A 15026-nucleotide genomic window follows, 5' to 3' on the forward strand; every position below is an offset into this window, starting at 1 on the left:
CTCATTTGGGCACTCAGTTTCCACCTGTGTCCCCTTGTGCGTGTGCCCCTTGTGTTAAATAGACTGTCTTTATCAACCCTGTCGATTCCCTTGAGAATCTTGAATGTGGTGATCATGTCCCCCCTAACTCTTCTGTCTTCCAGCGAAGTGAGGTTTAATTCCCGTAGTCTCTCCTCGTAGCTCATACCTCTCAGCTCGGGTACTAGTCTGGTGGCAAACCTTTGAACCTTTTCCAGTTTAGTCTTATCCTTGACTAGATATGGACTCCATGCTGGGGCTGCATACTCCAGGATTGGTCTGACATATGTGTGTGTGTGTGTGTGTGTGTGTGGGTGTAAAGCTTGAATAGTGGCCAAGCCAATTTGCCAACTATAAACTCTACAGATTATATGAAGCTAGGCGGCCTGGGGCCAGATTCACGAAGCAGTTACGCAAGCACTTACGAACCTGTACATCTTTTCTCAATCTCTGGCGGCTTTGTTTACAATTATTAAACAGTTAATGAGCTCGGAAGCACCAGGAGGCTGTTTATAACAATAACAACAGTTGATTGGCAAGTTTTCATGCTTGTAAACTGTTTAATAAATGTAAACAAAGCCGTCAAAGATTGAGGAAAGATGTACAAGTTCGTAAGTGCTGGCGTAACTGCTTCGTGAATCTGGCCGAGGGTCTCATCCTAGCTTTTCTTCGGCGTCTCTTGTCTGTGCGGCGCGTCAAGGTCCTCCACTGTCTTCCTGAAGACATTCCTGAAGACAGTCACTGTCTTCCTGAAGACATTCCTGAAGACAGTCACTGTCTTCCTGAAGACATTCCTGAAGACAGTCACTGTCTTCCTGAAGACATTCCTGAAGAGTCACTGTCTTCCTGAAGACATTCCTGAAGAGTCACTGTCTTCCTGAAGACATTCCTGAAGACAGTCACTGTCTTCCTGAAGACATTCCTGAAGAGTCACTGTCTTCCTGAAGACATTCCTGAAGACAGTCACTGTCTTCCTGAAGACAGTCACTGTCTTCCTGAAGACATTCCTGAAGACAGTCACTGTCTTCCTGAAGACATCCCTGAAGACAGTCACTGTCTTCCTGAAGACATTCCTGAAGACAGTCACTGTCTTCCAAACAGCAGTTGAACCCTTTGTGCTCACGCCTTCGTAGTAGGCTAAATTTCACTGTCGCTATGACATCACTCTCACTCATTTGCTAATTTTTAATGCATTATTGCACACTTTCCATTTCAGTATTGCACAAAATGATATGGAAATTATGAAATTCATACTCGTGGTGCGCCATTGTGTCCAGACTCGCAGCTTTTGTCCGATAAACGCATCAATTTGACCGAGGGTTCCTAACTTACTCATCAAGTATTCATCATAATATATGCTGTTCTTTTTGGTGATAAAATGCCCAAACAATTCTGTTTCCTGACTATTTTGATCAAATACCATGTGTCAAAAATTGCCAAGTTGCACTGCATCAGTGACATTTGTACTTTAATGCAGTAGAGGGGCAAGATTCACGAAGCAGTTACGCAAGCACTTACGAACGTGTACATCTTTCCTCAATCTTTGACGGCTTTGGTTTCATTTATTAAACAGTTTACAAGCATGAAAACTTGCCAATCAACTGTTGTTATTGTTATAAACAGCCTCCTGGTGCTTCCGAGCTCATTAACTGTTTAATAATTGTAAACAAAGCCGCCAAAGATTGAGAAAAGATGGACAGCAGGGTTCGTAAGTGCTTGCGTAACTGTTTCGTGAATCTGGCCCCAGACCTACAAGCACCGTCAGTGTGTGTAACACGTGTCAGTACATCGTGTATGACACTATGTATCATGTATGACACTATATATCATCCGTGACACATGTGTAACAATGTATCCTGTGTTCAGTAACAGGTGTAGGAGCCTGGCGACCTCTGGCAACCAACGGGTCAGGACTATATAACCAGCGGATCTCTGCCAGAAATTCACTCCCACACCAGACACGGCTTAGGTGCCTGCTGCTCCTGCTCTTCTCTCACTGTTCCACACTAATCTTCCAGACGAGGTAAGTGCAGTGAACTGCGTCTTGGGAGTCGCCAAGGTACCTCTAACCGTCTTTATACCTCACAAGAAAGTATTTGAAACTATTGATTACGGAGTCAACGCCCATGATGTGCGTTTTGCTTGAAGGATTGCATAGCGGATTCACGAACACAGGAGGATAGTATGTGTCGTCGAGGGTAAATAAGCTTGGTATATGTGGATGTTGTATGCTGTAGTGAAAGCTTTAGCTGTATTCTTGATGTATAATGTGAGTGTTGGGGGGGGGGGGGGAGCGGCGGTTATGTTCCTCCACCACCACGCCTTCTTAACTGCTTCACTCTCTCTTCTTGATCTCATTGTCTCCTTACTCTCTCTTCTTACTGTCTCTACTCTCACTTTCTCTTCCTCCTCATTCACTCTCTCCTCATTCTCTCACTCCTCAATCCTGTCTATGTTTCTCTTTCTCTCATTTTCTCTTTCACTCTCTTTTGTTTTAAACTAAGACTAGGATTCATTAGGGATGTCTAGTGACGAACCTTGTGAAACTGTAAGCAAGAGCTGTTATCCTACCTCAGCTCATCTGAAGCCTACACCTAGAAACTCATTTATTTCATGAGAATATACTTTGAAACTCACACATAGGGAGCTATTATATAAGGAACCAGGTGAAGCTAAGTTGAAACCTACTCCTATAGGCTCATATATATCATGAACCTGTTATATGTATCAGTAGGAATAGCCTTTATTCATTAAAAAAAAACATTAAGTAACAATGATATGAGGATGAGCTTGTAGCCAACTGTGTGTCAGAGCCTTCATGTGATCAGGTGACCTGATCTCCCGAAACAAGTTCCTGATGCCAGTCTAGGAATGAGTGATTGCTGATGGAGTGATGTTCTTGAGAATGGCACTTCCACCATGAGACTGTTGAAGGTTGAGAGCCTGGTGCTATGGGTGGCAACTATTGGTTGTCTACGGAGTTGGGCCAGGTGCGGAACTTTGAGAATGTTAGCCTTGTACATAACAGTAAGACCAACAACGTCACGACGGTGTTGCTGATGTTCAGACCGTTCCCACCAGACTTGGTCAAGACTAGAGATAAGCCTTCTAGCCCGTCTCTCCACTTTGTCCAACAGTCTGGCGAAAGATGAGGGGCAGGCGATCCAGGAAAGTGCTGCATACTCTACATGAGAGCGAACTTGTGCTTCATATAAGGTTTTGCATCCCTTGTTGACAAGATGTGAGATGAGCGTCTCTCTCTCTCTCTCTCTCTCTCTCTCTCTCTCTCTCTCTCTCTCTCTCTCTCTCTCTCTCTCTCTCTCTCTCTCTCTCTCTCTCTCTCTCTCGGGACGCGATCCGCCTGGTGAAAATCGTAGTGTGATACCTCTGCATGAACCGCTAGGAGAGAAAGTCCCCAAGACACACCACTTTGGCTCCTCGTGCGTTGTTTGACAACGATGGGGCCGGCGTCTGCGACCGTTGTGTGTGTGTGGGGGAGGTTGAGCAATGTGGGTGTGTGCGCGCTCTCTCTCTCCTCTACGACGCTTCCTCACTAGGGGGAGGTGGGGGGGGTGATTTAAGGGATTGTGAGGCTCACTATCTAATGTGGTGAGCATGTCTCCGCACTGACAAGTCCGCGTATTATTCATGCCATTGTTCACATTAATAACATTGGTGAAGTCTGTTATCCATGTGTGTGTCTGTGTTCCGTAAATGCTCCCATGTTATGGTGTTCCGTAAATGCTCCCATGTTATGGTGTTCCGTAAATGCTCCCATGTTACGGTGTTCAGTAAATGCTCCCATGTTACGGTGTTCAGTAAATGCTCCCATGTTACGGTGTTCAGTAAATGCTCCCATGTTACGGTGTTCAGTAAATGCTCCCATGTTACGGTGTTCAGTAAATGCTCCCATGTTACGGTGTTCAGTAAATGCTACCATGTTACGGTGTTCCGTAAATGCTCCCATGTTACGGTGTTCAGTAAATGCTCCCATGTTACGGTGTTCAGTAAATGCTCCCATGTTACGGTGTTCAGTAAATGCTCCCATGTTACGGTGTTCAGTAAATGCTCCCATGTTACGGTGTTCAGTAAATGCTACCATGTTATGGTGTTCAGTAAATGCTCCCATGTTATGGTGCTCGGTGTATCCTGTAGCCACATTCGCCTCGGCTCAGGCAAGACCTTTGAGCAGAGGTTCGGGCTTTTTCTAGTTTCATTTGTGTTACCTTATGACGGGGGTTCGATGCCAGGGCAGCATACTTGAGAGTGGGGTTTCAAGCAGGCTGTGTATGGCATGCATAAGGTTCCTTATCTAAGTTTTTGAAAGCTTGGGAGGTTTGGTATAAGTTTCAGATAATATTCTACCAATGTTTACCTTTTTGGTGTTAGGTCAAAGGTTATGTCAACAGCTGGGTCCGTCTCCCCCCTATGTAGGAATGTCTCTGTCTCTCTCTGTCTGTCTCTCTCTCTGTCTCTCTGTCTCTCTCTCTGTCTGTCTCTCTCTCTCTCTGTCTGTCTGTCTCTCTCTGTCTGTCTGTCTCTCTCTCTCTCTGTCTGTCTGTCTGTCTCTCTCTCTCTCTCTCTCTCTCTCTCTCTCTCTCTCTCTCTCTCTCTCTCTCTCCAGCTACAAACATTCAAGAAACGATTATAATAAATGTACACAAACTTAAGGTTATATATACTGGGAATCGAACCACTGGAAATGAAGACAAGCCGGCCAAGAGGAGCGTTGACAAGGCTTCCCTGCCGCCAGGTGGCGACGCTCCAGGCCTTTAGGCTTATATTGTTCCCGCCAGACCCACTGGAGCCTTCCCAGCGTGGGGCCTAACCCTTACACCACCACCACCACCAAGCCACCACTACTACCAGCAAGCCACCAGTAGCAACAAGCCACCACCAGCAACAAGCCACCACCAGCAACAAGCCAGCACCAGCAAATGCCACTTCAAGTTTTCACTTTTGACAGACATTTTCACCGGCGGATGAGTCCCGGGCAGACAGAAAGTGGCCACCGTGTTCGGACGAGGTCATAAGGGCAGATGAACGCGGACCTGTGGTCCCAAGACCACATCTCCATACGGACACGGACCAAGCTTTCCAGCTGGCCCTTGACCTTGCCAGCCGAGCCCTCGAGATAAGACTAGCTGCTGGGAGCGGTGACCGACCGTGGACAATGGCTTCGTGTTCTGTCCTGGTCACCGTGGGCAGTGGGACATTGTGAGCTCTGTCCCAGGCGCATGGCGGCCACCACCAGTAGGTGTAGTGACTGGGGCGTGACAAGGACACGTACAGGGGCACGGGCGTGACTAGAGGACACGTACAGGGGCACGGGCGTGACTAGAGGACACGTACAGGGGCGTGGGGGCGTGACTAGACTACACGTACAGGGGCACGGGCGTGACTGGAGGACACGTACATGGGCACGGGCGTGACTGGAGGACACGTACAGGGGCACGGGCGTGACTGGAGGACACGTACAGGGGCACGGGCGTGACTAGAGGACACGTACAGGGGCACGGGCGTGACTAGAGGACACGTACAGGGGCACGGGCGTGACTAGAGGACACGTACAGGATCACGAGCGTGGGGGCGTGACTGGTGTCAAGTTATGTTTGATTACATGAAGAAAGAGTGTGTGTTTAGCACAGTTATTTCCGTCATTAGGTTGTCATTAGCGCCTAGCCTCGCGTCTCCCAACATGAGAGAGACAATACGTGAAGTCTCTCAACTTCTTGGACGGTAGAGCGACGGTCTCGCTTCATGCAGGTCGGCGTTCAATCCCCCGACCGTCCATAAGTGGTAGGGGCACCATTCCTTTCCCTCCCCCGTCACATCCCAAATCCTTATCCTGACCCCTTCCCAGTGCTATATATTCGCAATGGCTTGTCACTTTATCCTCATAGTTCCATTCTATTCTCACGTCAATCACATAAAAATCTTTACTCATAAATGATTGTACAATATAAAATTGATTTAGATTTATTAACTATATAATTAATTTACACAAAAAATCATAATATCAAGATATGATTATTATATCATAATATAACAGCCGTATGCTATCTTTGACGTAATCCTTAATACATGGAAAATTCAGTTAAATTTTACCACTGAAAATTTAATTTTAAATTTTAAATCACTGAAAATCCATCAGTGATTTAAATTGTCAACAAATCATCTTTTTATGACAGTAATTCCTGAATATTTAGTCTCAATACACATTGAATTATTTTATTCTTCCATGTAGATCTCTTACACCATTATATATATCCCATTATTGTATATTTTCTTATAAGTTGATATTTATGCCAGTCTGAGTGGCTATTTGAAAATAAAGCCTATTGCTTTTTTGATGGAGGGGGGGGGGGCTCTTTGGACATGAGAATGGCATTCGTTTGTCAATGATTTCTTCAGGTGCAGGTGTGGACACTAGGGCAGGCATGTAAGTGCAGGTGTGGACACCAGGGCAGGCAGTAGGTGTAGGTGTGGACACTAGGGCAGACAGCAGGTGTAGGTGTGGACACCAGGCCAGACAACAGGTGTAGATGTGGACACCAGGGCAGACAGCAGGTGTAGGTGTGGACACCAGGGCAGACAACAGGTGTAGATGTGGACACCAATATAACTCGAATCCTTTGAAGAATATTGTACAGGACAGAGCCCAAAGGTATCGGTTTAAGAGCTGGATAAATGGAGTTCTGTGAATTAACAATTACAACATACCTGACAGCGTTAAACCCGAGGCTGTAATCTACATATCATTTTTTTTACAAAGCATCTTTGGTTGGTATAAATATATATTTTCTTTGTTTACAATTTGTCTCTTTGTTTACAACGCTGCTTCACATCGAGTACAAAGAGAGTGGCTGTGAGTGTGTGCCTCTGGGGGTCAATAGCATCCCCCATCCTGCAGCACACTGTGGATGGTGTTTATTATGTAAGGGGGTGAGTTGGAGTTAGTAATTTATCTCAACTAGCATTGTTAGAGGTCATTGTTACAGTGGTCGTGACCCCCAGGTCAAACTCGACATTATATCATTGTCAACAGGTCATTGTATCGCAGCTGCTTGTGCTGGTCAGGTAATTGGTGGTTTAACATATATTGCAGAGATGCTACACTCAATTGATTGTTTGTATAGGTAAGAATACGTGTAGGGTTTTTAGAGCTGTTAGTCTTGCTTGCTTGCAAGGTGGTAGAGTGATTACGACACACGTGGAGGCAGACGAGAGGGAGCCAGGAGGTGGGATAGAGGTGGGATGGAGGTGGGATGGAGGTGGGATGGAGGGAGACTGACTCTTGTCTCTTCCCTCCCAATCTCTCTTCCATCTGTAGCCAGTTGAAGCTTTGTCTGGAATATTAATGATCCGCTCGTGTATATAATTAAGTTTTTTCAAACTAAAACAAAAAAATGGTATTAATCGTGTTTTTCCGCTCATTGTCCAGATTGTTCACGTGTGGGGGGGGGGGGTTGTTGTGTAGTTATCTAGCAGGAAGCGGTTGTGCTCTGTGGGACAGATCCAGCCCTCAAGTGACCTTTCTACCCCCTCAAGGTCACGCCATGGTTACTGTCTCTCTCTCTCTCTCAGGGGAACCGGTCGGCCGAGCGGACAGCACGCTGGACTTGTGATCCTGTGGTCCTGGGTTCGATCCCAGGCGCCGGCGAGAAACAATGGGTACAGTTTTTTTCACTCTATGCCCCTGTTACCTAGCAGTAAAATAGGTTCCTTGGTGTTAGTCAGCTGTCACGGGCTGCTTCCTGGGGGTGGAGGCCTGGTCGAGGACCGGGCCGCGGGGACACTAAAGCCCCGAAATCATCTCAAGATAACCTCAAGATCTCAAGAAGATAACCTCGCTTATGTCTGACAGCTAACTTTTCACGACCAACAACCAATTCTTCCTCGCCGCCATATACGTCTTGCGACACACTGCTGCTAGTTACAAGACATTCTCAATCTGTCTTCGTCTCTTTTGACCATGTCGTAGCTCAGTTGATTAAGGCAGCGTCTGGGATGCTCTCAGACGCAGGTTCGAATCCTCGTCACGGCCCTTGTGGATTTGTTCATTTGATGCATCACGCTATTGTGATTTCTGTCTAATGTACTCCAGTCTATTGTTTGTTTTCTGTACCTGTGGACGTGAGGGTTTAAACTATGCCTGGATCTTGGTATGTAACGGGATTGCAGCGCCATGTATAGCTGTGAGGGGGTCTGACGGCTCAGTGGACAGCACTCGGGATTCCTAGTCCTGAGGTTCCGGGTTCGATCTCCGGCGGAGGCGGAAACAAATGGGCAGAGTTTCTTTCACACTGATGCGCCTGTTAAGTTAACAGTAAATATGTACCTGGGAGTTAGACAGCTGCTACGAGCTGTTTCCTGGATGTGAGTAACAAAAAGGAGGCCTGGTCGAGGACCGGGCCTCAGGGACGCTAAGCCCCGAAATCATCTCAAGATACCAATTACCGCTTAACGTGGTGGAGGTGGGGTCCCTCGATCGTTTCAAGCGCGGGTTGGACATGTATATGAGTGGGATTGGGTGGTTATAGATAGGAGCTGCCTCGTATGGGTCAATAGGCCTTCTGCAGTTGCCTTTGTTCTTATGTTCTTATAACCTCAAGGAGGGTGTGGGCATTGTGACCCCGCCCTTGGACCCCCTTGGACCCCCTTGGACCCCTGGGGGTATTACTGCTGGGGACCCCTGGGGGGGGTGTATACACTACCCTAGAGAGTGTGCAGCTCCACTAGCAGCTGGTCCTATAATATTACTGCCCTCTGCCGTCTTTCACCCGTACACACACACACATCTGTACACCAGTTGATTGACGGTTGAGAGGCGGGACCAAAGAGCCAGAGCTCAACCCCCGCAAGCACAATTAGGTGAGTACAATTAGGTGAGTACACACCCGTACAAGCGAATGGGGGAAAAAATTGGTTTTCTATGCTAGGGAGCCAGAAGATGTAAGACCCAGAGGACCTACGGAGGTAGAAGTCCCGGAAGAGGACATTTGAAGTAGAGTTAGAAAGTTGAAATCTCAGGGAAGCACATATTGAGTAGACGGGCCAGAGGAGGTCACGTGACGAGGAGGCAGAGGGGACAAGGAACACAAATGGAAGAGCAACCTCGCATACCTGATCAACCAGGCTGTGACTCATACGTCAGGCTGCGAGCAGCCGCGTCTAACAGCCTGGTTGATCAGTCCAGCAACCAGGAGGCCTGGTCGACGACCGGGCCGCGGGGACACTAAGCCCCGGAAGCACCTCAAGGTAAGGCAAGAGCACTGGCGGGAGACTAGAGTGCTTGTGGCGGGAAAGGGCGCGATGTTTACGCGGGAGACGAAGGCGGCGCCGACAAGCAGGGACAGACGAGGGTGTTGCTGCGCACCACCAAAAACATTAATTCCTCCATCTTATTATTGTCACGGATCTATGACTTTATAAAATATTAACCGATTAGACCGTTGTCGATTATACTGATTATACGATCATCTCTTTCTCAGAGGTACTGAAGAGTTAACTGTCTTGGGTGTGTAATTAATGTAGATATGGCAATATTGTTGCCACATCTACATCTAGATGTTGCCCGAAACGCATTGCGTAATAGTGGCTTTAGGCATTGTATGTACTAGCTCTATCTATATATCAATCCATTAATGTAACATCACTTGTATGTATGTACCTTACCTGAATAAACATATTTATTTATTTATTTATTGTGGCGGCAGCTTTCACCCGGCTCCACGCCCCACTAGGCTATCCTGCTACACTCCACTAATGGTCATGGTGTCAGTATTCCTCTCACATACTCCGTCACATATCTCCCTAATAACCAGCAGTAACGCACCGTGCCTATACAAGCCAATACAGACTTGGAGACCCGCGCAAGACGGCTGGTCACTTCCCCATTTATGGAATACGGAAGTGTCGGCGAAAGATACATGAGACATCAAAAAATTTCATCGAAATTGTAATATTGCGTCTAGATCAGAATGGCGGTAATAAAGGAGGGATCTAACATATAATATGTTACACACAGAAATTCTGGCTCTCTGCACCTATTCGCAGTTTGAAATTCCGACTTTTTATACCAAAAATATGTCTAAGCCTGCTCCCCGAAGCGGGCAGGCTTCGGGGAAGATGAGGCTTTGGGTAGGAGACAGAAGAGGGGGTGGGTGTTCAGGGGGAAATTGAGGCAGAGAGAGGAAGTCGTAGAGAAATTCTTTCTGAGGCGAGACAATCCGGTTATATTAACTGAACAAGCTGTAAAGTTCCCAGCGCAGCGTTAAAGCAAGTCTAGGGTCTTTATTTGATCGTTTGGGTCACGACTAGGTCTCAGTACACAGAGTGCAATCCGTTCTCGCACTTGTTTATAGTCAATATTGGCTTATTTAATAAGTGCATATGTGACATACTAATTGATTGTGAATATTTGAGTTTCCCTTGAAAAGCTTCATAGAAAACACCGACCTCACCTAACCTTCTTAGTATGTTAAGATAAGCATCTTATTGCTTCTTAATTACAATTATTACTTAACCTATCCCCTGCTACATGTGGGACCTCGCAAGAGATTTAGTCATTATTACACCGCGAGTTTTCAAACATATCAGTATCAAGCAGATGTGAGGTCCTGCTCTAAATACTTTGCCTCAGAGCTTTTCTAAACATGTTAACATTCTGTGGTGTTTCTTCTCTTGAAGTTGTAGCAGAGTTGTTTCCACTACTTCCTGTTCCAACCACACGTACAGGATACGATCATTTCCCTACGTTTCTTTGACACAGTTGCTTCTGCAGTTACCATTAATGTTCCTGTTTAAGATTTTATCTGTTTGAAGCGGCTGTCCTTGTCCATTTTATCTATTTTCCTGAGTATTTTGTATGTAGATAACCTGCCCTCATGATTGTGTGTGTATGATAAAGTTATACATGGAATATGCTAATTAAGAAGTATAACAGTGGGACGAGGCTTTATATGCAGCATTAAATGTGGATATAAGAAAACGGAAAAGACCCAGGGGCCAGATTCACGAAGCAGTTACGCAAGTACTTACGAACCTGTACATCTTTTCTCAATCTTTGGCGGCTTTGTTTACAATTATTAAACAGTTAATGAGCTCGGAAGCACCAGGAGGCTGTTTATAACAATAACAACAGTTGATTGGCAAGTTTTCATGTTTGAAAACTGTTTAATAAATGTAACCAAAGCCGTCAAAGATTGAGGAAAGATGTACACGTTCATAAGTGCTTGCGTAACTGCTTCGTGAATCTGGCCCCAGGAACCTAGTCGATTGAATGTTAAGAGGCGGGACGCAAGAGCTGAGACTCAATAAATACACCTATAAGATGGCGGCAGCTCATGCCAGACCAAGCATGACATTGGAGGACCTAGGCTACCTGGCCTCACTGAAACTGAAATAAGTTTATTGAGGTAAAATACACACAAAGGGATGATGTAGCTGAAGCTATTCTCACCCCCCGATCAGTACAACGTGTTCATATATATATATAGACACACATCACAAACAATAAACACATTACCGAACATTCTGAGAGGCCTCAAGCCTCAAGCATCACCTGGTCTCAAGCCTCGCCTCCTCTCCTCCGGGGAGAAAGCTGTACACGGGAAACTTACCACTACACCGTCCAAGACATGAACTTGCCAGAAACGTGACACTATAACTCTAATTTCCCTTCAAAACGTATAAATCTTTCGCTCTTTTGGCGATATAAACTTGCAATTTGTTACTAGATTAAGGCGAGACTCGAACCAATGTTAAGAGGTACCGACCCACAGCATGTTATCTCATATAACAACAAAACCAGGCACGCGAAAAGGTTTGTATAAATATACAGGATATACACACCGGGGGTTGAGTTGTGGCTCTTTGGTCCCGCCTCTCTATTGGTGTACTGGTGATCTACTGTTCATTTGATGAACAACAGATATTATCATTGCAAGAATTGTAACATGTATATTTTCTTGTGGTTTAATATTAGTATATTTTGGTAGCAGTCTTTCTTGTAAACATATATTATTAAATATGACCGAAAAAGTAAGATTAATAATTCTAACACGAATTTTCTCAATATTTCTTATGTTTCTCTTCACTGTCGATGGTAATTGAAAAATCAATTCTCCAAAATTCATTTTTATTTCTAGTCTGACGAGACGCTTGAACGCGTTTCGTAATAACTTATTACATTTTCTTGTGTTTATAGATGCGTTTTGTGTTAATGGCGTGCGTGGTGGCGTTGTTGGCGGTGGGAAGCCAGGGCCAGAGGCCGAGGTTCAGGATACCGTCGCGGCTGGAGCTGGAGGTGGCCCTCAATAACCCAGACACCGTCGACAAAGCCCTGGCCTGCATCGAGGGGCGGCCATGCGACCTGCCAGAGACCTACGCTCCGCTCCTACGCAGTAAGTCAAATGAGCTTCCTCCTTTCTGCCATCACGTTATAAATATCATTTATTATATGCCGAAGTTCATTATACAGGAGAATGCTTCCTAGCCTAGCAACCTTGGATAGGTTAGAATGTTGTTACTAAGATATTTACATGATGCAAATTCTAGCCTAAGAACCTTGGATAGGTTAGAATGTTGCTACCAAGATATTTGCATGATGCAAATCCTAGCCTAACAACCTTGGATAGGTTAGAATGTCGCTACCAAGATATTTACATGATGCAAATCCTAGCCTAAGAACCTTGAATAGGTTAGAAATCCTAGCCTAACAACCTCGAATAGGTTAGAATATTGCTACCAAGATATTTACATGAAGCAAATCCTAGGCTAAGAACCTTGGATAGGTTAGAAATCCTAGTCTAACAACCTCGAATAGGTTAGAATATTGCTACCATGATATTTGCATAATGCAAATCTGCACCTTGCAATTCATATCTTGCACGAGGCCTGACATAAATTGTCTGAATAAATCTGCAAACCCAGTAAATAAATATTGTAAAATCCCCCAAAAGTTCATTTTCCAACTAGCCTAAATATTGATAATAATCTTAATTGTTCAAATCCTTCTGCAACTATGAATAAGTTCTATTCATTAATGGTTTTGTGTGTTTACAGACGTGGGTCCAGAGCTAATTATTCGACGAGAGTGTCCAAGACGACTCTGTACCCCAGAGCAAGCTAAGGAGGCCAAGTGGCTTATCGTCCAGATCCAGAAGAGATACCCGAGGAAATTTTACAACACTATCAACAGACTAGCCTCGAGGAATCCCTATTTTAGAAAATAATGTGGAATATTTATTGATTACCCCCTCTGTTAATTTATAAGGTAGCCTGTAGACATTAGGGACATTGTGTATCAGAGACTGTACAATGAATGGGGGGAAAGGGAGAATTAATCCCCTTAGGGGAGCCAACAATTGTGGTGGGGGGAGGGGGGGGGCAATTACCAGGAAAACACACACACACACACACACACACACACACACACACACACACACACACACACACACACACACACACACACACACACACACACACACACACACACACTGAGGAGGATTTCCTGAGACCTGGAACTTTAAAGAACAAGAGGTCATAGATATAAACTAGCTAAACACAGATGCCGAAGAAATATAAGAAAATTCACTTTCGCAAACAGAGTGGTAGACGGTTGGAACAAGTTAAGTGAGAAGGTGGTGGTGGAGGCCAAGACCGTCAGTAGTTTCAAAGCGTTATATGACAAAGAGTGCTGGGAAGACGGGACACCACGAGCGTAGCTCTCATCCTGTAACTACACTCAGGTAATTACACACACACAGTACATCTAACAACATCAATAGGTGAAGCTGTGATCAAAATACAACCTCTTGTTCGTCCTGTACATCTTAAGACAGTGAGATCGTCCTGTACATCTTAAGACAGTGAGATCGTCCTGTACATCTTAAGACAGTGAGATCGTCCTGTACATCTTAAGACAGTGAGATCGTCCTGTACATCTTAAGACAGTGAGATCGTCCTGTACATCTTAAGACAATGAGATCGTCCTGTACATCTTAAGACAGTGAGATCGTCCTGTACATCTTAAGACAGTGAGATCGTCCTGTACATCTTAAGACAACACACAAGAGATCTTTCACTCAACTCCTAGTTCTGGTACCAAGTGTGTGGACTCGTTTCATGAGACACCCAGGAGGTAATTTTTAAATATAAAAATTGAAATTCCTTTTCAAATGCCAAATATTTGTGTTTATTGTATGAACAAGTCTTGACGCAGTGATTTTGTTTGAGTCGAGTTTGTTAATGGGTGGTATGCCACAGTGTTAATGGGTGGTATGCCACAGTGTTAATGGGTGGTATGCCACAGTGTTAATGGGTGGTATGCCACAGTGTTAATGGGTGGTATGCCACAGTGTTAATGGGTGGTATGCCACAGTGTTAATGGGTGGTATGCCACAGTGTTAATGGGTGGTATGCCACAGTGTTAATGGGTGGTATGCCACAGTGTTAATGGGTGGTATGCCACAGTGTTAATGGGTGGTATGCCACAGTGTTAATGGGTGGTATGCCACAGTGTTAATGGGTGTTATGCCACAGTGTTAATGGGTGGTATGCCACAGTGTTAATGGGTGTTATGCCACAGTTAATGGGTGTTATGCCACAGTTAATGGGTGTTATGCCACAGTTAATGGGTGGTATGCCACAGTTAATGGGTGTTATGCCACAGGGCCAGACTTTTGTATACTGAAGCGTGTTTTCATAATAAAGAATGCAAAATATTCTGGTTTATTGTTACCATTTATTATATATTTGTTATTTAATGGATTCAATGCCATTGTTTACGTATATTTCTATGGTAAGCGAGCCTGGAGTCCGTTTTCTTCAACACAACTCTACTAGAGAAAGATATGAGGGTAAACTAAATTTAAAATTTAAAATTTTAATCTAATTTTCTAATTTCTAATTTAATCTAATTTTCTAATTTCTAATTTAATTTCTAATTTAATCTAATTTTCTAAATTTAAAAATTTAAACTAAAATTCAGTGGCACGAATTTT

General features: G+C 44.7%; 1 protein-coding gene across 1 annotated transcript; it reads left to right on the forward strand.

Moving 5' to 3' along the window:
- Window positions 1-1918: 1918 nt before the first annotated feature.
- Window positions 1919-14748, forward strand: LOC123746635 (uncharacterized). Its single transcript, XM_045728300.2, has 3 exons — window positions 1919-2041; window positions 12230-12425; window positions 13087-14748. Exons 2-3 carry the CDS (start codon window positions 12230-12232, stop codon window positions 13254-13256), a joined length of 366 nt encoding a protein of 121 aa, XP_045584256.1. The 5' UTR covers window positions 1919-2041; the 3' UTR covers window positions 13257-14748.
- The last annotated feature ends 278 nt before the right edge of the window (window positions 14749-15026 follow it).

The sequence above is a fragment of the Procambarus clarkii genome, chromosome 85 (genome assembly GCF_040958095.1).
Source record: "Procambarus clarkii isolate CNS0578487 chromosome 85, FALCON_Pclarkii_2.0, whole genome shotgun sequence".
Classification (NCBI taxonomy): domain Eukaryota; kingdom Metazoa; phylum Arthropoda; class Malacostraca; order Decapoda; family Cambaridae; genus Procambarus; species Procambarus clarkii.

Bases quoted from the DNA above. Each gene is read 5' to 3' on its own strand.
- LOC123746635 (XM_045728300.2), top strand. From the start codon at position 12,230: ATGCGTTTTGTGTTAATGGCGTGCGTGGTGGCGTTGTTGGCGGTGGGA. The intron at 12,426-13,086 runs GTAAGTCAAATG...GTGTGTTTACAG, and splicing joins CTACGCTCCGCTCCTACGCA to ACGTGGGTCCAGAGCTAATT.